The sequence below is a fragment of the Uloborus diversus genome, chromosome 10 (genome assembly GCF_026930045.1).
Source record: "Uloborus diversus isolate 005 chromosome 10, Udiv.v.3.1, whole genome shotgun sequence".
NCBI lineage: Eukaryota > Metazoa > Arthropoda > Arachnida > Araneae > Uloboridae > Uloborus > Uloborus diversus.
This window is the reverse complement of record NC_072740.1, coordinates 91,695,833-91,722,883: the sequence shown is the minus strand read 5'-3', so window position 1 is coordinate 91,722,883 and position 27,051 is coordinate 91,695,833. Positions and strand designations below refer to the sequence as shown.

Sequence of the window (27,051 nt, the reverse complement as noted above, 5' to 3'; positions counted from 1 at the left end):
TTATTTTTAATGAACATGCTGCTTTGACAACATTTATTTTATTTTATTAAAAGGCAGAAAATCTTACTTTGCATTTCATTGCGTTACTCATTCGAAGTTCTATTTAAATCTACTTTGTGTAGTGAAACTTTAATGCTGAAGACGATTGATTATATTTTAAATAAATGATTAAATATAATTATAAGTTTACAAAGAAGAATTCAATCCTTGAAATAAATAGCGAAAGTTTGTTTTAATCCATGAGTTTTATGGATGAAAAGAAAGCCGCTTTATTTTTAAATACTATTGTTTTCAATTCGAAATTTCATTTCAGTTTAATAATAAAAACTTATATTCTATACAAACTGGAACTGCAAGTATCATATTTATATATTGATTATGTTACTTTAAAATTCAAAGAATCAGTAGCTGTTTGTACACCCTTGCAACATACAGCTTAATTTTGTGTCTGCGATTTAAAAAAAAAAAAAAAAAACTACTTTTTGGTTAATAAAGTATATCTGCTGCGATGAATCAATGGATGATTAATTATTTGTGCTATTCTGATAATTAATACAATCATAATATCTATTCTTTCAAAACAAATATCCTATTTTCATGCTTTCGGGAACGAGACTAAAAAAATATTTCGCAAAAGGATAGAGAATTATTGTAAAACATCTTGGCACATTAAAATGCTTTGATATAAAAATTAGTTTCTTATCAAGTAAAAATTTAAAAAAAGTTAATGTACATTAAATTTTTGTTATCTCGAAGAATCTAGGAATATTTATTAACAAGGAGTTACTAAGAAACCACTATTTCATCACTGCAGACATAGGAAGACAGCCGGTGTTTGGCCCCAACATGGCCGACAACTCCCCGTGTCGCTACTAGGGCTTTAGATCAACCCTCCTTGCTCCTTAAAAAGTTTAACAAAAGCGAATTTTTTTTTCGAATGGTAAAGATTCACATAAGCCTGTCCTTGAAACGTCCCACTCTCGTTTCAATAACTTATCCACAAGAATCAGATTAGAATGTATCTGAATGTTTTTTGCATACCTTTAAAACTAAACATCAAAAAATTTTTCAATATTTTAAAAATAATTACTTTCGAAAACACTTGAAGTTTGTATGTACCTAGAAAACGAAAAGGTAAAAGAAGCACCTTTTGTGTTTTACAAAACTTCTCTTTAAAAATACCCTTTTATCTGAAAGTGCACTGCCCCTCTTTTGGTCTGGGGGAACCACTAGTATACCCTCTGGGCATTTTTTTCTGATACTGATATCAATTTTAGGCTATTGTGCCGATAAAAGGGTTACAGAGCTCTCCCTCAAAAAGGGAAATTTTAAGCTTTCTTTATACTGACTTTGAAGGAATGGTGAAGGTTCGAAGACTTTGTCGGGCAATTTTTCGATATTTAAATCTGAAAAATACAATTGAGGGCTTTGATGCAAGAACCAGGTAAGTCCAGACTCACTCATTTTTGGCAAGACCGACAAATAGCATCAGTGTCCGGTAGAAAGGCTAATATCTTTCCCACATTATTTACTAGCGAGCAGAGATCTGATCTTACATTTGTGTCTCGTTGTTACAGCAATTGGAACTTCTATACTATCGGCCACACGCAAAAATGAATTTAAAAAAAAAGTTTGGACTAAACTGGTTTTTGCATCTAAGTCCTCAATTGTAGACTTAAGACTATCGTTTGTGACTTTAGGACTACAAGGGGACCACATGCCTGAAATACTTTAGATACCCCGTTAAGTATAAATCCGGGACTGATTACAACTAATTTTGCTCCAAAAAAAAAAAGAAAAGAAACCTTGCCCTCCCCCCTTGCAACTCAGTCCTAATTCCGCCTATGTTCAGGAGTCTTCTAAGTCGAAATTTTGTCCTGTTTTCGATTCAGTTTATCGTAGTCTAGACTTGCTTTCCCGTTTTCTCGTATGTGATTCTGAGATGAAAATACTTGTATAGCGATAATTTACAATAAACGGGCCTCCCTCAATCTTGTTTACCCCTGTGTCCCTACACATATTTCACCCCTCATTTAAAAAATCTCGGACCTCCTTCAGGCTTGGAACTGGGCCAACAGGTGTCCCTATCAACACCCCAAAGCATGGCTCACGCATCTATAGTAGGGCCAGGGCCACTTTGTATAATGGTGCAGGCCCCTTCAATTTTTGTAAATACACTGGAGTGCGAAAATTAAGGACGAGACGGTTTTTTCAATGTAACTTTGTACAAAAGCTTTCCAAATCAATACATTTAATACCGTATGATCCCCAATACGTAAGGACATGTGTAATGTAAGCAACACTTACTAAAAGAGAAATCAGAGGGATAAAAAGAAGCTTTATTGAAAAAGTAGCATTCAGCGCAATGCGACTGAAGGCCGAAACATCCCTGTGATGGGTGTCCAGCAAGAAACTTCCGGTCTTTAGTAGGGGATATGATCTCCCCCGACTGCTAGGCAGGTTTCACAGCGTCTGCCCATGCTGAGAATGAGGGTGTCAATGAGTTGTTGAGGCATTGCTGCCCATTCGTCTTGCAGCGCCAATCGAAGCTCCCGAATCGTTACTGGTGGTAAGGTACGAGCTGCCAAGCGTCTGCCTAGAAAATCCCATACATGCTCGATGGGATTGAGATCCGGAGATCTTGCCGCCCAATCCATACGTTCAATATCCTCACTCTCTAAGAGCTGTTCGGCAGCTACTGTGCGATGACATGGTGCATTGTCGTCCGTGAAAAGGAACTGCGGACCCATAGCGCCTCTAAAAAGACGCACATATGGAAGAAGAATCCCGTTACAATAACGGATCCTGTTGACTGAACCTGCGTCGAAGATGTGAAGGTCTGTACGACTACCAAGCATGATGCCTCCTCAAACGAGAACACCGCGACCTCCATACCTGTCCCTTTCAATGATGTTCGAGGGATGATTGCGACTTCCCCGCTCTCTCCAGATGAGTATGCGATGAGAATCGCCACTCAGACTGAATCTGCTCTCATCTGTAAAGAGTACTCGTCCCCATTCATTGTCTCTCCAGTTCCGGTGTTCACGGCACCGCAGAGAACGCCTTCTCCGATGGGCAGGCGTTAGAGGTACACACCGTATAGGGCGTCGTGCAAACAGACCCCCACCGTGCAGTCTTCTGGCCACGGTAAAACCCGATATCGGTCGTCCAGTCGCCTTTGTCGTGTGTCTAGCGATTTCTCCCGCTGTCTGCCGCCTGTTTCTTCTGGCCTGTAAGACAATATACCGGTCATCTGCGGGTGTGGTTCCTCGTGGACGACCACTACTGAACCCCCCGGATAGCTGTTCTTGTAGTTTGAAATTGTCTCCAAAGTCGTGAAACGATGCTGTGAGCAATTTCGAACTCCGCAGCCACACTTGTCACACTGCGGCCTTCCTCCAACTTCCCAATGATTCGACTTCGGGTTAAAGCATCCAGATGTTGTCTAACAGATTGATTATTGGCCATTTCTCGCTGAGGCAGCAACTCGGTGTGATTTTAACTGCTATACGGCGTGCAATTTCTTTGCCAGAAATACTGATCTTACACCGACAACATGCTTTATACTACTCAGACACAACCCCCATTACGTCTGCCTGCATATCTGAGCATGTGCTACCGTACATCACCTTACTTAATCTCCTGATTGGTCTTTTTGTCCGCTCTGCCTCTTCGTTCAACTGATATGCTACTTTTTCGACTTCGTCCTTAATTTTTGCACACGAGTGTAGACGTATAAATATAAGTTTTTAACACTCTTTTTTCGTCCCGGGCCCTTTTTCAGGCAGCGTAGGACACCAATTTCTCTGGTTCCCTCCTCAGTGTAGGAGCCATGGCCCCTAGAGCTCTAAAAACTAGAGAAAGTTGATAAGAGAGGAAAGCATTCGCACGTGTGAACTTCGGCTATTTACTTTGGTCCCTGCTTAAGGTGGCAAAAAAAAAAAAAAAAAAAACTCTTTCCAAACGCTTTTTTTACATAGAGTAAAAGAATTACATGTTTTTAAATTTTATTTTTATGACACTTTAAAAAATGTTAGGTATGAAATTAAATGTGTTAAGTTCAATAAACAAGTTGTTTGAAGTGGCCCAATCAGTGGTTGCCCCGGTCGGGGATCCCCAACTAGCCGACCTGGCCAGTCCGCCCCTGCATGTGTCCTGTTACCCCCCTCCACCTCGTCACAAACTGACCCAATTTCCTCAATAGGCAAACCTCAACTCCCCCTCAATAGGTATGGACCTTTTCTACGCCGGAAAAAACTTGCTTTTAACCACATTCCGGTTATTTCCCGGGTAAATGCGGATCATTTTTTTCTCCTGCTATCGACTGGAGTAAATGCGGGGTTTTTAAACAGAAGCAATGCGCGAAACGAGTTCCTTTACCATAAGCTATTATAGCTGGGTGTACTATGTAAAACAGCTTTCTCGGATACAGGGTACAAGATTTTTCGCATGTGAACGGTGTGTTTTCCGACCGGTTTCTTTAGGATTTGGAGCATGAATATGCGAGGTACAAAAGCCTCATGTAAAGGTGGCTAATGTGTGATTTGTTGATAGCCCCTTAATGCTATAGCATGTTCAGTAGAGCAAAGATCCGAGTTGGAAACCCGGTACAGGCTGGTACAACCACGATTTTTTTCCTCTTTTCCTTCACGGCGGTCCCGCCCAGCCATAGTTGTATTCAAGGATCTTGAAGACTGACGTTATGTTCACTGTATTTTGTTTAGGCATGTGACTCAACAGAAGGCATGTTGCAGAATCCTCTATGGGAATTACTTAGCAAGAGATAAATAGAAATGTATCGTTATCCTTGACGAAAAACGTGGGTTTACCTAAATTATTGTAACAAAAAATTAGGTATATTTACTATATGAAGCGCGGAAGGGAAAATGTCCAAACTGGGTTTCGAAAATGCAAAGGTTCAGTAAAGAATGTATTATTGTCGCAGGTTTGTCTTATAATGGTAAATTAAAAATAAAAAAGTGAAAAAAAAAAGAGCTAAAACAACTTATTACGGCACCAGGAGAATGATTTACTTCTGACGCTTAAAGAAAAAAATCACATTTTTTTTATCTCAGTAACCTTCAAAGAGTGAAACTGCACCAAAGCAAAGCCACCAGCCATACCTCGAGTACTATCATTGGTTTCCTTGGAAAAAATTAAATTAGATGCAGGTAGGGGAATTAACTCCAAAGCGGGTAGGCATTTGCACCCCTTTAACACTGGTAAGAATCTGAGGGACTTGTTAGAATCTTCATACATCGATTAATTACGATCAGTAACCACAGTTCCCTAGCGCACAAGTTTTTAAATTAAGACGCTAGTATAAATGTTTGCTGTTTTCATTTAAAAAATTGACTTTTTAAGATTCTGAGTGCTCTAAAATGGTTCATAATATGCGCTTGCTAATTTTATATTTGTGTGGCATTTACAAATATCAGTTAAGAAGTATCTTTGCATTTCGCAATTTAGGTGTCAGGTTGTAGTTGGATGAAATGAATTCGTGTCCTTGAGCAAAGCGGGTATGGGCAAAATGGTTAGGCCTTTATTTGTGCAAATTAGTTAAAGACTTATCAGTTCAGCTGATTTTGTAAATGGTCAGTAAATACATTAGAAAATCTGGAAAATACATCTGGCGTAGTGAGATTCCATTTTCTTGTCTCCAAGTATAAATCTGACACAAATACAAAGATCTACCCGCTTTAGGCAAATGGTAAAATGAGCCTGAAGCAACTGCAGGAAAACTGAGCTTCTTAGAATTGAGAATGGGTTCACTGATTTCGATGCCATTGTCTATCAAAGCTGTGAAATGCATTACCGTCCAAATTAGTTTAACTTGACTAGTTAATTTACTTAATTTGACTACCTGTTTTAACCAGATCCCCTACCCGCTCTGGGTCTACCCCAAAGGCAAAGTGGATTTTCGGAAGGGTTAAGTTTTTTGATGATTTTTATATTAAAAACAAGTATTTGCCTGAACTTGCTTGTTGAAACTTAAACAGTACAGAAAATTATGAATGATAAAAAAGCGCCGAATGCAAAAATAAACTATTATTTTTCTTACTATTAAAGTTGGCGTACCCACTTTGGGCGTACTTTCCCTACTACGTCGCCTGATGTTTCTCCTATGGACTATTGTGTCTTTAGTCTGCTGAAAAGAGCTCATATCTAAATGCAAACCCACTATCTTTGATTCATTTTGAAAAGTAGTATAACAGGAATGGTGAACCGTGTCTCTAGAAATGGTACGAAAAGGTCTTCTATTTTGGAAATCACGATGTAGACCAGGAACAAGGTTATCAGATTGAATATTTAAAAAATAATAATCTTTACATTTTAAACATTGAAAAAAGTTTCCAAAATCATTTTTAAAATGTGTAAACATCCTCCTTGCTATATTTTGAGTCCAGTTTGGTTTGACGGGAAACTTCCCGAATGAAAAGGCGTTCCTTCCGCACCGTACTCTGAGGGGTAATTTTCTTATAGAACAAAACCTTTAAAAGTTTAGATCCGGTAGCAATCTTTCTCTCTACACCCTGCCAACTGAAGCCCTGTAGGAAAGAAAAAGTTTTCCCTCGAAAAAAAAACGTTTTTGATGGCGACCTTGCTTGGCCGATTGAGCCCGAGAGTCATTTTACGTTGACCAAAAAACTGGCTCATTAGAGGCATTTTGAAACCGTGATAAGAAAATTCCCCATGCTTGGAGGTAAAAAAAAAAAGCACATTATTGCAGGTCGAATTTTTGACATCTTTTTACCAGTCGGAAAGCGTGGTAGTTTCGAAGGGGTTCTCGTCGTTCTGTGAACGGGTATCACCATAATCTTACAAAAAAAAAAATCTTATAGGAAGTTACCTATTTCCCTTGGTTGTCGGAAAGGGTGATAATTTGGAAGTGCTTCTCGTCTATTGCGGATTGCTCTGTAAACGGGTATCATCATAATATTCCAAAAAAAATCTTGAAAGAAGTGAACTCTTTTTCCTCTATTGTAGGAACAGCCCCGATAACTTAAATGTAGCTACATATTCGTACGTTGGTCCTACTCTACACAGACTTTTGTAACTTAGTACAGTAGATTCTCAAAAATCCGGATAAAATGTCAGATGACCGAATCGCAAAAGACGTCAATTTTATCAGGACGTGATGCACCCAAATGTACAAAATGCATATCATGTAAGCAGTGCGGAATAATCGCGTATGTTTTACTGATTTGTTATTTTTGAAATATATATTATTCCCGAAATCGGTTCGGATTTTCGAGAACCTGATATATGAGAGCCTACTGTACGATATCTTTTGCTACTACATGCAGCAAAAAAAGTCGAGTGGAAATGATTAAGAAGATAAGAAACAAAATTTTACTCATTTCAAAATTGTTTATTTCTATTCATCTTGTAACTGTTATCTGATAATCACTGCATCATAAAGTGCACTCCATGTGTAAAAATCCACTGACAAGACCTATAAACCATTATTTCGTATATTAGCAAATAATCTGCATTATTTGCAGAGCAAAATGTTTCATTATGCACAACAACTGATCACAATTACAAGTCCATTAATTCTTATAAATGAGCATGTTTCAAAAAGATTAAGGAGAGATTTATTTTGAGCTTTTAAATTGTTTTAGTGCCCTCAGTAGATACGAGAAGGTATTTTTCTACTGTATGCTTTATACAACGAGATTTTTTAAACAATAGGTGCATTATATCGTTCAGAAACAAGCAGAAAGATTAATTTTTAGTTTCGGCACTCCGACCCCCGGAAACTCTGGTGTCACGCCATGGTCTCATCATTATAACTGTGCATTAATAATTAAAATATTTCAATGATCTGTTTATTAATCACAGATGAAAACTAATATCTATACACAAGGTGTTTCTAAAAAAAAATGACTCGATTTGAAACGCGTATGTTATAAAAAATACTAAATATAGAAACATCAGAATAATTTTTATGTTACATGGAAAATTATTTTTGAAAAATGGATCTTTACGTGCACGGCCTATGAAGTTATTTTCGACAGATATACTGGGATGGCCAGGTGATTTTTCTTTTCGCTTCAGACAACCATTGTTTTTAATTCGCTTCTAAAGCTTGACCACGGAGAGATGGTTCGTGAACTCGAGCGAAAACGGACCACTTCATTTTGTAATCGGTAGGATCTGTGAAAACACGAGCTTTGATTGCTTACGCGTTCTGACCGACGAGCAAGCAATCAAAGCTCGCGTTCTTCTCGATTCTACCTATTATAAAACGAAGTGATTCGTTTTCGCTTTCAGTTCACCCGCTATTTCTCCGCAGTCAAGCTTTGCCAACTTCTAACAATCCTCGCAGCTGCATATCCAATTTCGCAATCCGATCGTGCACTTTCGCACACAATCCGATTTTTGTTGTTCAGTCACAATATTCAAACATTGTTTCGGGCGAGGAAAGAAAGTTAGTGCTTTTTAATGAGGTGAAACTCAAGTTTTTTTTTTTTTTTCCTTTCAACCAATGCATAATTTAATTTTAAAAAATTAAAGTCTGAATAGTTATTATTTTTTTCGAATTCTGGTGATTATTTTGAAACACCCTGTAGGGTAAAGTCACCCAATATGACTGTACGTTCAAGTATATGGGGTACCTATATGTATTTTTTATGCATGCATCCGGCATTTACGGAGAACGTCGTAACTTGTTTGTGTAAGACTTAATGCTTTGTGTTGTGACTAGAAAATGATTTGAGCTGCAGTTGTAGAGAATTTTTGCTTTGCTTGTTTTACAGTTTCAAAGGGTTTTTTTTTTTTTTTTTTTTTTTTTTTTTTTTTTTTTTTTTTACAGTCCTACGGTAACCACATTGTTCTTATGCGTTGGAAGTTTAATAACTATACAAGTTATTACATCTTTTTTTGTTAACGTTAAGTTCGCATTTTGTCAGTGTTAATTCGACTTCAAACGCAGTTAATGCATGTGATTAAGAATGCAAATTAAGAAACGCGCAAGATGGGGTTGGCTGCAGTATCGAGCAAAATACGTAGTATGAGGTGAAGCCACTTACTTTTTTCCGGAGTAAATAAACAAAGAAGAAGTGAAAAGGAAGACTAAAATGATACTGTGTGTGCTCATTGCGTAAGTCATCTTTAAATGATCGGGGGCTGTTTAGTAGGTTTGCTGTCAATATGCTCCAAATAGGCTCATATGGACTCTGGTAATCGTAAAAAAGAACATAATCTGTTTCAAGTGCTTATAGTTCATTTATGAAATTCAAACACTTGTTTTCTCATTTTATTTTTGAATTACTCCATAGTAGGAACCATCCATGTAAACAAACCTTTTCCGGATTTCTTCCAAAATTAAAATTCAAAACTAAAATCTTTACTAATAATACTAATGCCAGTATCCTGAATTAAGTTAATCCCTTAATCTCATCATATTTTTTTTCGTAATTATGCCAGTTGTAGGTGACAAAGGCTAAATTTGCCCATATTCGGTGCTTTTACCTTATTATATGTGTAATTGTTAATGAATCGAATCTCTTTCTCGAGATATTTATATATATATATATATATATATATATATATATATATATATATATATATATATATTCACACAAACAGTCAAAATACAAATGAAAAAGCAAATGAAAAAAGCGAGAACATCAAAATGGAAAATGAAAAAGGTGAACCCAGGACCAACACTTTCTCAAGGGGGGGATTGGTCCTAAAGTTCACAAGGCTCTTTCTGTCTAGCAAGAGGGAAGGTCCCAATAGCTTGCTACCCTCCCCGAGAGCCTTAGAAGAGAAAGGAATTAGAGAACATACCTTAAGATAAAAGAGCAGAAGAAAGTTCCGGAGTGCATCCAAACTTAATGAGCACATTGAAATTAAAATTGACCTGCACGTGCCAGGCAAAGATGCAGTTAGGACACGGCAGCAGCGGGACATGGAATTGAAAACCGTGGAGTTGAAAAAACCTGGAGTATAGTAAAGCCGAGGAGAGAAAAAACAAAAAATGGATCGGAAATTACATCAGAAATATTCAGGATAGCTCCTGGCAGACCTTCATAGCTTAGGTGGCCTTACTGCAATAATACAATTGCGCTATACTTCACTCTGCTAGGCAATTCCCTACTTTTCTAATGTAGCTTAAATAAAATGATTGAGGGACTTTATTATAGTCTAAAGTGCTTTTCATTAAATTAAGATTTTTAGAAACAAAATCATTTCTGTTGCAGATAGTTTTAATTCTGTTAATTTCATTAATCAAGGTATTACGAAAAACTTTAATAGAAATATTTGAATCCCATGAAATCAAACGATTAGCATGGAATTGAAAGGACATTCGTTTATCAAAAAGATCAATATGCACAGAATTATCCGAAAGAGAAATGTTAAGATCCAGGAAATCAGATTGATTGATATTATTATTGGTGTGGATAAGTTCTAATACGGGAGGATAAATACTTTTGGAATCATTAAAAATTTGTGATAATTGAAAATAATGAAGTCATCGACGTATCTGTAAGCCCTAGGAATGGATAAGGTGAAGTTTTTTTCAAAGTGGTGTAAGTACAGGTTGGCTAATACTGAAGAGAACTTAAGATCCCTGAGGAATACCGTTGACTTGCAAAAAGCAATGATCACCATTGTAAATGTAGTTGTTAAACAAACAGTAATTAATTAAATCGGACCATCCATTTTCATTAATGTCCAGCGTGTTGCTAAAGTCATAAAAGTATGACATGAGAACTTCTTTTAAACTAGAAATAGAAATACTTGTAAATAGGTCTTTGAAATCAAAGGAAGAGATACGTTGGCTTGACAAAGCAGCCAACAACTTTTCAATTATTTGTAAAAAATTATCCAAATCTCCAATTATTAGATGAAGAACTTCAGAATTCCTCCACCTACAAAAAAGTTAACGCTTCGTATAACACCATTGCAAAAAAGGTTATTGCCCTCAACAAAAAAGTTAATATTAAAAACTCTAAGATTATTTTTCCGTATATCACCATATATCCCAAATTTCATAAAAATCCTGTAAAATTCCGATATATAACATGTGGTTCCAACTCTTATATGAATTCCCCAGGAAAAATTTTTGTTAACCTGTTAAATTCAATTTTTAATAAAATTCAGGATGACGGCCACACTTGGATCATTAAGAATAATAAACCTGTTCTAGAATTTCTGAAATATAATACAATCGAATGTATCTATTCCTTTGATTTCAAAGACCTATTTACAAGTATTTCTATTGCTAGTTTAAAAGAAGTTCTCATGTCATACTTTTATGACTTTAGCAACACGCTGGACATTAATGAAAATGGATGGTCCGATTTAATTAATTACTGTTTGTTTAACAACTACATTTACAATGGTGAACATTGCTTTTTGCAAGCCAACCTGTACTTACACCACTTTGAAAAAAACTTCACCTTATTCATTCCTAGGGCTTTCAGATACGTCGATGACTTCATTATTTTCAATTATCACAACTTTTTTAATGATTCCAAAAGTATTTATCCTCCCGAATTAGAACTTATCCACACCAATAATAATATCAATCAATCTGATGTCCTGGATCTTAACTTTTCTCTTTCGGATAATTCTGTGCATATTGATCTTTTTGATAAACGAATGTCCTTTCAATTCCATGTTAATCGTTTGATTTCATGGGATTCAAATATTTCTATTAAAGTTTTTCGTAATACCTTGATTAATGAAATTAACAGAATTAAAACTATCTGCAACAGAAATGATTTTGTTTCTAAAAATCTTAATTTAATGAAAAGCACTTTAGACTATAATAAAGTCCCTCAATCTTTTTATTTAAGCTACATTAGAAAAGTAGGGAATTGCCTAGCAGAGTGAAGTATAGCGCAATTGTATTATTGCAGTAAGGCCACCTAAGCTATGAAAGGTCTGCTAGGAGCTATCCTGAATATTTCTGATGTAATTTCCGATCCAATTTTTGTTTTTTCTCTCCTCGGCTTTACTATACTCCAGGTTTTTTCAACTCCACGGTTTTCAATTCCATGTCCCGCTGCTGCCGTGTCTTAACTGCATCTTTGCCTGGCACGTGCAGGTCAATTTTAATTTCAATGTGCTCATTCCGTTTGGATGCACTCCGGAACTTTCTTCTGCTCTTTTATCTTAAGGTATGTTCTCTGATTCCTTTCTCTTCTAAGGCTCTCGGGGAGGGTAGCAAGCTATTGGGACCTTCCCTCTTGCTAGACAGAAAGGGCCGTGTGAACTTTAGGACCGATCCCCCCCCCCCCTTGAGAAAGTGTTGGTCCTGGGTTCATCTTTTTCATTTTCCATTTTGATGTTCTCGCTTTTTTCATTTGCTTTTTCATTTGTATTTTGACTGTTTGTGTGAATATGTTTGTGCTGTTTTTGTTTCTAGCAGCTTTGCGCTGGTATTACGGTACACTTTTGTATTTATTCCTTCAGTTTTTTAATGTTTTTATGTCTTTGATTTTTTCAATTTCTTTGAATTTCTATTTTAAAATTGTCTTAAATTGTATCTCTTGTTTTATATGTATATATATATATATATATATATATATATATATTAGTTTTAAACTCTATCTTGCGAAAATAGTAAATTCTAGCGTATGATTATTATATTACTCTTTGTAGCCTTTGTTTTTGTACGTGGCCCATCAAGCTGTGCATGCTGGAAATAAGTACTCTCCATTGCAAGCTCCATTGGACTACATTAAAAAATTCTCGCATATCAATGACAGAGATAGAAGGATATTTGCAGGTAAATATGTTTTCATAAATTACATACCTGGTGGCACAACATGTCACCGCAAAACTATGAGGGCATAACTGCGAGTCACAATGGTCACAGTAATAAAGTGACAGAATTTTGACATCTCACAGGAATCACGTCTTAACATATCTTTTATATGGTTCATGTGATTTCACTACAATGTAGCAACGACAATTGATTTATGATTGGGCGCTTTATAACATTATAAAAACTTCACTTCAACGTCATTTAGTGACGTCACCTTGAGTCACAAGGGTCACAGTAATAAAGTGACAGAATTTTGACTTCTCACTAGAGTCACGTCGTACACATTTTTAATATGTTTCATATGACTTCACTAAAACGTCGCTACAACAATTAATTTATGATCGGTTATTTTGTGACATAATGAAAATTTCACTTCAACGTCACTTTGTGGCGGTTCCGCGAACTGGAATTCATAAGTTGCCTCAACCTGTTGATGACTTAACAGTGAAGTTTCGTAACTGGCAAGCAAATTTCACGTAAAGGTACCATTTTAGTTGCTGGGCAACTAAGGACGTATTCTGCTTCCTTACGAACATTGAAAAAATTACATACTGAACAGTTTGTTTTCTCAAAAGCAATTCTTCTGTAAATCATAAAAACTTCGTCTTCACTTTTTCAATAACTTGCTAACGTTCTTAAGTATTCATTTGCTTGCTCCTAAATATAGCGTTAACCCTAAAGTAAGAGGTAGATTTTTAACATTTTTTATTAAAGATTATTTAGTATTGTCAATAAGCCAAGAATTTATGACAAAAATACCGAAAAGTCTTTGCCGTGTTACAACCTATTACCTATTACCTTACCTATTTTGAAGCAACAAAATAGACGTCAAAATTTTGATAACTCAATCGGCTCTTTAAAAGAAAATTCACTTAATCTTGCAGAAAGTACTCTCAAGAACGCTGATGCCATCACATATCGCCGGCATTGATAAATTGAGAAAAGCAAATTTCATTCACATTAAATATGCTTTACTTTTCAATCTACCTTTATTTTACGTGATGTTTTAAGCCTCACTTTCGCCTTAAGTTTTAAGTAACGCCGTATTGCAAATTAAGCTACAGTTGACTTTCCTTTTTTTTCCCAGCCATGGCGTCACATTTGGATGATTCGATTGGGAAGCTGTTTGCAACTTTGAATAGCTCTCAAATGCTGGAAAATTCAGTGATAATATTTACAACTGACAATGGAGCTGCAGTCCAAGGAATCGATCAGAGTACTGGATCGAATTGGCCATTGAGAGGAAGCAAGTACAACATGTGGGAAGGAGGAGTTAGAGGCGTGTCCTTTGTATGGAGCCATGAGTTAAGACATGCAAAACATAAGATTGCTAATAACTTAATGCACATAACAGACTGGTTGCCTACTCTATACGCGATAGCAGGTAAAGCACAGGAATCTTTTCACTAAACTAAAAAAATACTCTTTTGCAGGGCCGCCTAGTGCCAAGGTGGGTCCCCTTGGCCCCGCCGGCTCGGGCATGGATATCGCTGGATGTACTTTCTCTGTCCTGTCCCTGTTCTTTCTTTGTGCGAATGTAGTTGTGTAGCTGTGTATGGATGCCTACCCTATAAACGGGTCCTCATGGCATGCGTGTTCTGTGGAAGTTGGACTTCGCACCAAATTACGATACAGTTGAAAAAGAGAAGCAGCGCACCCCAAACTTGCTAGTCTAGCTAGCTCAAGACAACAACAACAAACATACAGTTTCAATTTTTTTGACCAGAACATCCATTATATGGCTGGTCTATTACAATAAAGGAGTTTTAGAGACCGTAATAGTTAGAAACCGACCGATGTTAGTCTGGTAATGCTGATGAATATCTAGTAGCACGTCTTAACCTAAAAATCGTTGTTATAGAGTTTTTCCATATGTGTCCTGGAAACGACCCCCACATCTACTAACTGTCAACGAACAACATTATTCTACGATTTCCTTGGAAATAGAAATTTTATTCCAAATTTTTCCTAGGTTGTTAAAGAAAAACTCTGTAAAAATGATTCAGAAACGTTCCTGGAAAATAATGGGCAGCTGATGTGCCCAATTTCTTCCAGTAACATATCTTGCAAAAACCAGGAAAGTTTTCCGTTAAAAATCAGAAACTTTTTTGAAATTACACTTGAATCTTTCTGAAGATGACGGAAATCTCCCTGGTCAGAATTGCAAGTAAGAACCAAGTATCTCCCATGCCCAAAATTCTTGCCCTGTAAAGCTGCAGCTATCCAGAGACCTATTTGCTCTAATTAGGAGCTTTGTCAACCTGGATGAACCGTAATCGGTCTAATGAATGATGTCACCAATGAGGAGTCTGCCTGCATGCAACTTGAGGCAATTCAGGAACATTTTTTGCAAATATACTTGATTTTATGGGGAAACAGGTGAAGACCCGTGAAATCTCGCTACGTTCCACGGAAATAATCAGCAACGTTTCGAAATTTTTTACAATGAAGAACTGAATACATATTAGGTCCCCCACGTAGAATGTGAAAGACCATTTGTGGCTACTATTAAAAAATGCTTTTTATTTCGCTGCAGTAGTTCAATTTCGATTATTTTACTAAAAAATATAGACTTAATATCTAAAAATATGTTTATGAAATAAATTTTTGAGAAAAGCTCTTCGTAAAAAAATTATTTTCTGAAGAAGTCGTAATTTTCTCTCACACTTCTTTACACTTGCAATTTTAACGTGTATTAGGTTTTTATGGAACCATGCTAAGCATTTTCAGACCAGCGCTCAAAGAGTGGATGTTAAAGTAGTTTAAATGTAAAAGTTTTTTATTTTTACTAGTTTTTGAAGGTTTTAAAAAATTTGATAAAAAAAAAGTTGGCTCTGCTATTTGCCGTCAGTTCTTATTTCACAAATCGTCAATGTTGTGAATGCGATTTAATTTAGTCGTTTAAATTCTAGCTAAAAATAAAATTAACAATTTGCTTAAAGAAATTTGTATTCATTTTTGAAATTTAATTTTTTTTTTTTTTTTTTTTTGTTTATTCTCATCTATTTTTTTTTTAATCATTTGTTTTGCATCAATAATAATTTTGCGAATATGTTGTATAATATTTATTTACCGTATTTTTCCCTTAAAATTATGGAAGATATGATTTCAAAATTATTCTGCTAGCATAAAAACAACTTGACGATTCTTGTTTTCTGCCAGGAAACTATACGATAGTGTAATAATGAAAGAAATCTCAATAAATGACAATCAAAAGAACATACTGAAACATATTTCTGCGGCATGAGTTATTTGCCGTCGTCTCCCTGTCCTCGAAATATGAGGTTTTAAAGGCTGCCAAATATTTAAGAAAAGTCGCCAAATTTAGCAAGTTTCGGAGAAAAGTAGAAGACATCTCTATCACGCTTTGCAAATGGATGTCCTGCCACATGTAGACATACGGGGAAGCCGCGTGGAATTCATTTCTCGCCAATACTTCAAATTTGGTGACTTTGAGACCTTTTATCTCGAGAACGGTTAGACGAGGGCCAATAATGTATGCATCAAAAATATGGTTTACTATGCTTTTTTATTACACAATTCGTGCGGTTCCACTATAAGTTTCGTTTGTTTGTAATACTTTATTGCTACTGTGTGTGTGTGTGTGTATTTTTTTTCTCTTTATATCGAATCTTCGATAGTGTTTCAACAGCAGCAGCGCCTCAATAGTGACATGAGTTGGCCTGTAATGAAATGGTTGGTTGCCGGAACGCAACTGTCAGTGGTCGTCTAAGCATTAAATATTACCTGTAGCACTGTAAATAAAAGTATTTTTGGTTAAAGTGAGGTAGATACATTTTCGTCTTACTTAGATTTAAAATTTTTCCTAATTTCAAGTCGAGCAATACTTCGATTTCTGCGCAATATTTAGTTTTATCAAAACTTGAGTGATAGATTCATAGAATTGGTGTGGAACATACAAAGAAGGTTTGATTATTATATACACTTACAAGGTATAAGAGAGTATTTTATTGATTACTTATATTGATTGTTGCCATAAGTGTTAAGTTCTGATTTCTACACACCTTTAAAATATGCACTCACATGAAATTAACAGTGCAACTAATGCCAATGGTTAATAAATTAGGTGGAGATCCCGAAAAACTAGGATCAATCAATGGCGTTAATCAATGGCCTTCAATATGTTGCGGCAAGACATCAAAACGACAAGATATACTTCATAACATTGATCCTGATTGGAAAGTGGAAAGCATTCGAAAAGGACGGTACAAATTATTGAAAGGAAGTGTTTTCAATGGCTCCTTTGATGGCTGGTTCGACAAGGAGGGGAAAAAACAGAAAAACAAACCTTTCTTTAAAGAGGATCTTCGATCCTTCAGTCAGGTAAATTTCTTCAAAGTTATTAATCAATGTTTGTATAAATATAATTGCTGTAGTATTCAATCACTAAAAAAATCGAAACTTTCCTGGAAAATAATAGGCAGCCAATGTGCTTTATTTTTGCTAATAGCATATCTGGCAAAAACCAGGGAAGTTTCCCAATAATATTTAAAAACCTTCCTGAAATTAACCTAGAACCTTTATGAAAAAAGCAGAAAAAATCCTTGTCAAACTCAGTAATGCTTCTGCATTAACTCAGGAACCTTCAGTGAAAACTAATGTAGTTAGTAATTGTTTGTCGTCTTCCTGATTTACCAGGAAGGTTCCTAAAGCAAATATATGTACGTCAGAGCCAGAAGAACGTAGTCCCATTATGATAATTTTACAAGGGAGAAGAAAAACTTTTTTCTGGCCCGTGCAAAGGATGAGACAAGCGTTCTTTTAACGATGATAAAAATTGAAAAGGATTTTTTTTAAGAATTACGTTCACATAGCTTTATGCAGAACAAGCTTCTACATACAAAGCGCTAATAAACAGAAAATCGCAATTTTAGACTTACGTCACTCTGACTCTTAGGTATAAATATACAGCAGCAGCAATTCCTTCAAAGCTCCAATATCGCTTCGCTCTTGATTGGGACTTAGTCGATCCTGAGAACCCATAGAAGCTGTAGGCGAAACAAGTAATAAAGGAGCTAATACGATTTTACCTTGGTAGCTAAAAATGTTTTCACCACAGTATAAAAACGACATTCATTGAACTTGTTAAAATCTTGTTTTTCACTGGAAACTGGTGTAAACTCTTGAAACCCCGAAATGCTGCCCGGAAGTAATCGGTGACGTTTCGGATTCATTTCAGTGACGAAATGAAATGCAATGAACGAGAGCAATCAAATAGATGTAAAGCAAAATAATCAAATATCGGTAAATCCCACTAAACGCAGTGAGAAGAAAGGGATGCAAGCGTCAAAATAAAGTGTGTCGTTTTAAAGTTAAGAGTGACATATGCATAAAGTGATAGATGCAATGTTCATACTGTTTAGGTGGGATGTCATTGGTAAGTTTTTCGAAACCATACTGTATAACAGCACGCGTCACAGATACTATTACCATCGTTTATTGAAAACAGATGAAAGTTTGTTTTAACCATTTGTACTGGTTAGCTCCAAAATTTTAATTTTGGCACTTATAACCTTTTGCTCCTTATTGCCTGCGTCTATTAAAAAAAAATTGTATAGTCAGCCTCACACGGATGTTGACACTCAGAAAACTACAAAAACCAATTTAAATCTTGCTGTCAAGAGATGGCACTTGGCCACGACTTATCTCAGGGACGTCCATTTTCCTGAAGGTGTGATACACAAAAAATTGTAGAGCGGATAGGCAAAAGTAGTGTTGCAATAAAGAACGCTAAGATTGTAATTTTGACTTTATCTTTAGCAAAATTCAGTTTTTTCAGCAAATCAAACATTTAAATCATAAATAATCACGAAACGAGAAGAGTACCAACACTTTTTGAAAATTCAATAGATTGTAAAAATCGTAAGCATTAATCATTCAAACTTCGAACGTTATTCTTTATAATAGAAAATAATATCAACCAACTTCAATCAGGAAACAATAAATTAAGAATTAATTTATTTCACTCAAGAGATATACTGCAGACTCAATTGAAAAAAAAAATGTAAAGTAATCAAATAAATGTAGCTGACGTTGGATTTACAATGGTTTGTGACAATGTAGCCTCTTTTCTGGTTTCATGTAGTCAATTCGCCCTGCCCCCAAAATCATGCATATTCTCATGCATATATAATCTAACACGACTGCAGAATTATTTTCTTTTTTTATAAAACTTGTCATAAAAAATTCTTTCTCAATCTCCCCAATGTCGCTAAACTCGTAAATATGGAACACGTCCTTTCTTCCTTCTCTACCCATTTCAATGAATGGACTCGTTTCTGAAATGATTGGCAGGAGTGACATATCCACGGTTAGACTGTATTTCATACTCAAGCCCTTCACGTATTTGTAAACAAGTAACGATGCTTCACTTGCTTCACCTAAGTTTGCTGTTAAAGCTTGACCACGGAGAGATGGCGATTGACTTTGAAGCGGGAACATCATTTGTATCAGGTAGAATCAGCTAGAAAACGCCGAGTAGTAAGAGGTCTTCCCGCTGATCCTATCTATTACAAAATAATAGCAAGCAGCCTATTGCAAAAGATACAAATGATGCTTCTCCTTCAAGGTCATCCACCATCCCTCCGCGGTCAAGCTTTAACAATTCTGACTACTTTTGTTTTCAATCGGTTTTGCCGCAGACTTGTTCAAAGATCCCTTGAAAAGGACAGGCTGTCTTATCCGACATTTTGGTTCCAAGACCAATTTGGACCCAACCTCGTTTCAAGTATTTTCAAATAAGTTATAACATTCGCTGGTTGCTATGTCGAAAAAAAAAATTGATGATAAGTTGAGTAAAATGTCATTTAAGGTGAATCTCGAAAGATATACTTAGTTCACAAATTCAATAAAAATGTATCGGAAAATGTTTACTGTTATAAACTTCATTTTCACACCTTATTGAGCAATCACGATTGCTTATTGTTCTCATTTGACTGTTTTTGATGTTCCGTGCCTTTTTCAGCTTGGACCAGAAGCCTCTGCAGCACCACCGCCCACTGTCCTCTGCAGGCGGCGTGGAGCGACGCGGCTGCTCCGGTCTTGAGCTATCCTCTTCTCCTGGTCGGAGGCGTCCATGTCCTACACACACGCACGCTCACACACTCACACACACACACGTCTACGTACATACACACAGGTCTACGCACACACACAAGCCTACACACTTGCACACACAGCTATGCACACGTAACCGCCCAGGAGGAGAGGCAGGCTTGGGGGGGGGGGGGACAGAAGCTGTTTCTAGAAACAATAACTCCAATGAGTAGGGTCCTGTCTCAGTTCGTGATTGCAAAAAACATAATTTGAATTCAAAATTCAATTTTTTTTTTGTTTTTGTTTTTAATTTGTATTAATAAAATCGTCTTCATCTACAGAATAAAATAATCAAACATCAATCAGTCAACAACGTCAAAAGCTTGGACACCAGTTTTCTCCTAGGAGACTTTTGTACAAGTACTATTTTTTTCGCACGACAATTTCGGAAACAAAATGCCGGATAAGTCAGTTCCCCTTATATAGGAGCCTTAGAGTGGACTACATAACGTCCAACTGCTTTGAGTCATTACGTAAATATGAAGAGAACAAGTTTTACAGGCGCAAGAAAGTAAAATGTCAAAGAACAATGCTTTATATGTGCAGCACTGTCAGAATGAAGCTTTACGGGGACTATTGGTAGCATCCAAGGCTTAAAACTTTTGTGCATTGAGGAAAGAGCTGCTTGTTATCACGAAACACATCTATACAATATATCCCCCCCCCCATTTCGGTTTTAACAACATTACTCTCTGACTTTCAGTTTTTGTATAAATGCAGACATTCTGGCCATAATATGGTTATTATAACTGTGCGTATAAGTACCGGTGTGAAGATGTTTGATTTTATGAATGTTAGTTTTACTGTAGATTTATTTGCATAATTTATCATTCATTTCCTTTCAAAAATATGTGTTCTGCCCTTTCCAGCCTCTTCCAATCCATTCTGCGAAATGAAATACGAAGAGAAATGCAGTAGTGTTGTGCTTCCCAAGCCCAAATTAGTCATTACAGGGAGAAGGGTGGTTTGGACCGTTTCGAAAGAGTATGGAAAAATGCACAATCACCACGAGAATTGCCGTTTTATATGCTTTTTTGCATTTTAGGTGGACGCGTTGAACAGAACAAAGCTTATTTGCAAGGTTTTTCATGCGAAAATTTAAAAATCCAGCTTCCAAAAAGATATGACGGCAAATGACAGAACGCGTTAAAATAGTTCGATTTCCGAAAAACAATCCTTTATTTTTCTTCTTAGATAAACTCTATTCGTAAACAATTCATAAGAGTTTAAATCATCGGATCAAACACTAAATAAATAACAAATAAAAAGGGTTTTTCTGACAAAGACAAGCAATATATTTTGAAATTCATATGAAAAGTTCATACTTTCAGAACTTAATTTTTTTTAAAGAGCAGAACATTTATAATCTCGAAACTGCTACGCACACCTTTTGGTGAAATCCATAAGTAAACTCATGAAAAATTGAAAAAATAGTGTGAATTGCACAAATGAACTAATACTTTTAACAATGATTTTTACTAAAAGAGATTTTACCACAATATACAAAATGTCTGTTGGAAAAGTATCCGACCAGGTCGAAGGAAAAAAATTACAAATTGGAGCGCTGTTGTCTAAATCTAATCAACCTCAAATTAGTCTTCTTGGGACTCGACTCACTTCTTACAGATGCGGTGTTATTGTTAGAAGTACTCCGAGAAGGCTCGTATCAGAATAAAGTTTAGCTCATCTGTCGTTGCAGCCATAATGTGCTCTTTTGTGAGAAACCCCTTTGCTCTCAATCGCCTCGTGAGTTTGGAGAACATCAAGAAGTCACAGGGCGACATATCAGGATATTAAGAAGATTGTTGAACCAGATAAGCCTAGTTTTTCGCAAAAAAAAGTCCGAATCATGTGCGGAGAGTTGTGCGTCACAGAAAGAGGTCTTCCACGTAGTTTTCACTTAGCTGTTGCCCAGTTTCCAGCAAAATTTGATGCAGTAGCGCTACTCCAGTCATTTTTTTTTTTTTCTTGAAATTTAAAAAAACGAGGAGAGCACAAAAAAATTAACTCAGTCAAATGCTGTTTGCGAGCGACTGACGCAATGGACAGAGGGGGAAAATTCACTTATGTACACAAAGGTTCGAGGTCAGCACAAGCAAGCGTCCGTCTAGATATCCATCTAGATTTTGAGAAAATAAAAAAGGTCACATAAAAAAGGTCGGATACTTTTCTAACAGCCCTCATATTGCTCTTTTTTGGGCCTATTTCTTTATTCCACTAAAAATAATAACAGTTTCAATTTTCAGGTCTACCAAAAACATGCAAAAAAAGCTGTAGTACAGAGGATTCTTCAAAAAACGTACGATGTGAAACCTTTTGAAAATTTTTGCGATCTCCAATCTGGACTTCACGAACATGTACGCCTGAATAAATGGCCTTCTGTGAGTCGCAAATGTGATAAAAACAATGAAAATAATGTCTTTAATGATATTGAAGCAAACTGTATGAATCCAGTTATTGTGAAATGTGGGGGGAAAACAGAAACTCCTTCAGCAGCCTGCGATCCTTTAACAGCTCCATGTCTCTTCAACATACAAGATGATCCATGCGAGTACAATAATTTGGCGTCTTTTGAAACTGAAGTAAGTTTTAAGCAAAAAGTATCTTATTTATCAATATATCTATCTGTATCTTTTTTGGTTTATCATTTATCTATACATAAAGAAATGGACATACTAGAGATACATAACACTCGAATGAAGTGTATGTATGAAGTTTGTATGAATAATAATAATAATAGCAATAATAATAATAATAAGTAGGCATTTGAATATAATTTTGGTTAATACAATAGATCAACTAATAATTGATCATCCAAAGCAGAAACAAAAAGCAATTATGGGAAACAAATGCTAAGAATATGTAAATGAAATTGTCTTTAAATTTAAGAAACATGAAATAAGTTAAGAAAGAATTCATTTCATTCATCCTAAAACCTTCCTGATTTTGCAAGGAAGTTCTACAAGCAGAATTGCAAACATGGCCAACGCTAAACCACAATAGCAAGTAATTATTACACAAATTTTACTCGCCTGCAGGGAACTTTTTGACAATGGTACTGGATTTTTCCAAGAAGTGGATAAAAACCATTGATATCCCGAAACGTAACTCAGTAACGTTTCGGATTTTTTTTTTTTCAGTGAATAGCCATGGCCTGGAAACTAAAAACATTTTTCATGCAGCAGGCTGTAAATGACGCAGTATTAGTCAAGTATCAAGGAAATTGTCAAACATCTATTACTCAGTACTTTAAAAGTTCAAATTAACTACACTGTAAAAACGATTCAGAAACGTTCCTGGAAAATAATGGGCAGCTGATGTGCCCAATTTCTTCCAGTAACATATCTTGGAAAAAACAGGAACACTTTCCGCTAAAAGTCAGTAACCTTTCTGAAATTAAGCTTGAAACTTTATGAAGACGCGCAAAATCTGCCCTATTAAACCAGTCATGTCTCTAGAACCATTAAGACATTCTAGAAAAATTAAGTAGGTTTAGTGTAATTTAACCGAACCTTCCTAATTTACCAAGAAGGCTCCATAAAAATCAGATTGACCACGGCCAAAGCTATGCAAGAAAGTAACCAAGCATATCTCCTGCCCGCAGTTCCTGCCTTGCAAAGACTATTGCTATCCATTGACATTTTCGCTATCATTGGGAGCTTAGTCAATCTGGACAAGCCGTAAGCAACTTTAGGCCGATACACTTAATAAACACGCTCATTCAATCTTTAAACTGGTTTTCTAAAAATATTTTCCACAACAGTGAGAAGTCTGCACGCGTGCAACTTGTAGCGATTCAGAAAACTTTTTTGTGACGATACTTGTTTTTGTGGGGAAATAGGTGAAAACGTGTGAAATCCCAAGACGTTCCACAGAAATAACCAGTAACGTTTCGGAATTTTTTTACAGTGTAGGTATAAGTCGCGGAATGCTGATACTTTCTAATTATGGATATGTTTTGCAGTTGCTTATTGGGACTTTTAGATAAGATAAGGGCAATTTCTTTGTATATTTTGTTTGCACTCCGACATTACGAATAACCCCGATTTAACGCATAACAGATTCGGTCACAATGAATTCGTTAAATCGAGGTTCGACTGTAACAGTATTAAAAAAATCATCCTAGAACAACCCTCTTTACACCTGTTGCTTTTTACTGTTTGTTTATTCAGAATTTATTAAGTTCATGCTTTTTCACAATCAATATGCACCAATTATTAATTTATTCAAACATATAAACAAGACATTTTTTTTTTTTTTGCACTACACTGTTAAAAAAAAAAAAAAAAAAACTGAAAATTCAGGTAGTTTTTTCTGACTGATTTTAACAGAATATTTCCGTAATGCTTCAAAATGTATTTTTTCCTTACAAAAACGTAAACATCCCGACGAAAACGGAATTTTTCCATTTCTAGGGTTGCTGCCGTGCTGTACTTAGCTCCGACTAGTCTTTAAGTCATGATAAACATCACTTATTGATAGTGCTTATTAATCGCACTGTTACATTTTGCTAATTAAAAGCATATTCAGAATAACAACTCGGATGCTGTAGACAAAATAGATAGCTTGCTATTTCATGTCTGGAGAATAATATACTCCTATGTCGAAATTGTTCATACGCCTTTGAGCTTTGTAGGTTTGGAAAAATGTTCGCGCCATTTTTAGACTGGCAGATGTGTTTTGATCGCCCTGGTGATTTGATGTGGGTTTTACTGAGTCAGTATTAGATTTTTGTGGTTTTAATACTTTGCTCAATACTTTGAACAATTCTATTCGTTAGTCATATTGTGTGCTCTAGCAGTGAGAATAGTTGAAGGATCTCGTGTTATCAATTTAAAATAAAGGCTATTGGATTAGCTGTATCCAGATGCATTTAGCACCGCTGGTCATATGTAAGTGTTGTTGAATATCTTTGTACATGTTAATATACAAATGTATTTTCCTTGTTAATATGCATTTGATAGAATTCCGATGATAGTTTATTTAGAATTTATACAACTATTATAGAGTTATTTTTTATTGCTCTTACGCATTCTTGAAAGTTAATACACTAAATGCCATTTCGTATCTACACCGGAGATTATCGTGGTGTGCGAGCAAGATAGGAAAAATCACTCAGTTTTTTTTTGGGGGGGGGGGATTCGCTTCACAGTTTGGAGTACTGAAAGTAACTATTTTAAATCTCTAAATAAAGGTGTATTGTTGATCTTTGATATATACAATGAAAGTTTTGCAACAATAAGTACTTAATTTAATTTATTAAGATCTTATCCAACAACTTATTTGAGATTATTGCAAGTTTCTTGGAAAAACAGTTCGGGTAATACGAACTGATTGATATTGATATATGCTTAAGTAATAAAGATTATTTACTAAAAATCTATGTTGCGATTCCAATGAGTGAAAAATTTGGATATCATTGGGGGGGGGGATGTAGCATCTGGGGAGCCAAAAATTCTTCACGTGCATGTCAATGATTCTGTTTTTAAACACTATAGATATGCGGTACTCTCTATCAGATATATTATTATATGATAACGTCAACCTGTTTTTAATAGCATTTTATTTGACATATTCTGCAAATAAAAATATCATATTTTTCATGTATGTTTTTCCATGCCACCCCAGACAATGTACGACGAAGGGAATATCGAACAGTATCAGCAGGGATAATTGGTGTTCTATTCAAATCCATCAATTTTTCTGCTAGTACTATTTGATTAATTTGATTCATCTGAAGTTGATATAAAAAGTTTTGGTCAGCAAATGGATGCTTGGTATGTTAGGTAAATTCTCTCTCCAGATGTTAATTTAAAAAATCTTTGAGTAACAAATGCAAATAAAAAAAGTAATAATTTTAGAACAGTTAACTATATCTGTACTATATATCATTTTAAAGAACTAAATTTTTAATGAAACGAAAAGTCAATACTTGACATAACTTTTTAAATATTTTTTGAAAATAAAATCTTTTTACTTAAATACGGGAAAGTGAGAAATTGAAAAAATATCGCAATGAAAAAATAAGGAACGTAAATTCTGTTAAAACACAGAAAGATCGTAAATGAACGGAAAAATAAGAAATGGAATTTTCGTTCAGTCACGAGAAATTTATAAACGGAAAACTACAACTACGGAGAAATAAGAAATGGAACTTCTGTTAAATCACGGAAAGTCATTGAACGTAAACGTAATATTTACGGCAACTTTGCTGCCGGTACTTTCTCCGTTATTTTCAGGAAATTTTTTTAACAGTGTAAGAGAGGAAATAACCTGAGTGGGGTCCTAACACCCAACGCGAGTCTTATCGTACCGACAAGTTGCGAACGTTACCAGAAAGCAATCAGTGACGTTTCGTTTTTTTTTTTTTTTTTTTTTTCTTTGAGCAATCACGATTGCATATTGTTCTCATTTGACTGTTTTGAATTCCTATCATTTTATTTTCCCGCCAGCACCCTCTGCAGCATGACCGTCGACCGGGTCCTCACGATACTGCTCCTATAGCGAAAGCCGTCTCCAGGTTGCGTCCATATTCTACACACACGCACATACATACACAACTACACACACGCACACACACACATACACCTACACACATACACAAACACATTCACACACAAACACATACTCACACAAACACATACACACAACTACCCACACATTCATGCCTGCACACAGAAACAAACACATATGCCTACACACAGATACACATAACCCTACACACAAACACACATGCCCTCCCCCCACACACAAACACACACGCCTACATACACACACTCGTGATTGCGAAAAACATAATTTGAATTCAAGATGTCAAAATTCATTTTTTTTTTTTTTTTTTTTTTTTTTTTTAATGCAGTGAAACCATTTTAGAGAGGCTGAGTTTGAAATTCGTCTGGCAAATTTTCGAAATAGAAAATAAAAAATCAAAGTTAAGACATTTTTAAAATTTTAAATCTTAAAAATATGATAGTTGGCATTCTTTGGTAATGTTAAGGGAAGTGGGAGTTCAAAAGTTCGTTCTTTTCGAAATCCAAGTTCCAAAAATGCAATTTTTGACAATGTTAGGGGGAAAATGGGGGGTCCAGTCTCTGAAAATTTTCGAACTTGAAACACTAAACACACAGTGGAATTTTGCAAGGGAAGGG

The 27,051-nt window shown here is 35.7% G+C and overlaps 1 protein-coding gene across 1 annotated transcript in view; it reads left to right on the top strand.

Annotated features, from left to right (window-relative positions):
- Nucleotides 1-27,051, top strand: part of LOC129231090 (arylsulfatase I-like) — a 70,885-nt gene that overhangs the window by 31,847 nt on the left and 11,987 nt on the right. Inside the window, exons 7-10 of the mRNA XM_054865337.1 lie at nucleotides 12,622-12,748; nucleotides 13,875-14,171; nucleotides 16,875-17,131; nucleotides 22,150-22,485. Coding sequence (XP_054721312.1) covers nucleotides 12,622-12,748; nucleotides 13,875-14,171; nucleotides 16,875-17,131; nucleotides 22,150-22,485 — 1,017 coding nt within the window. The remainder of the gene's footprint in view (nucleotides 1-12,621; nucleotides 12,749-13,874; nucleotides 14,172-16,874; nucleotides 17,132-22,149; nucleotides 22,486-27,051) is intronic.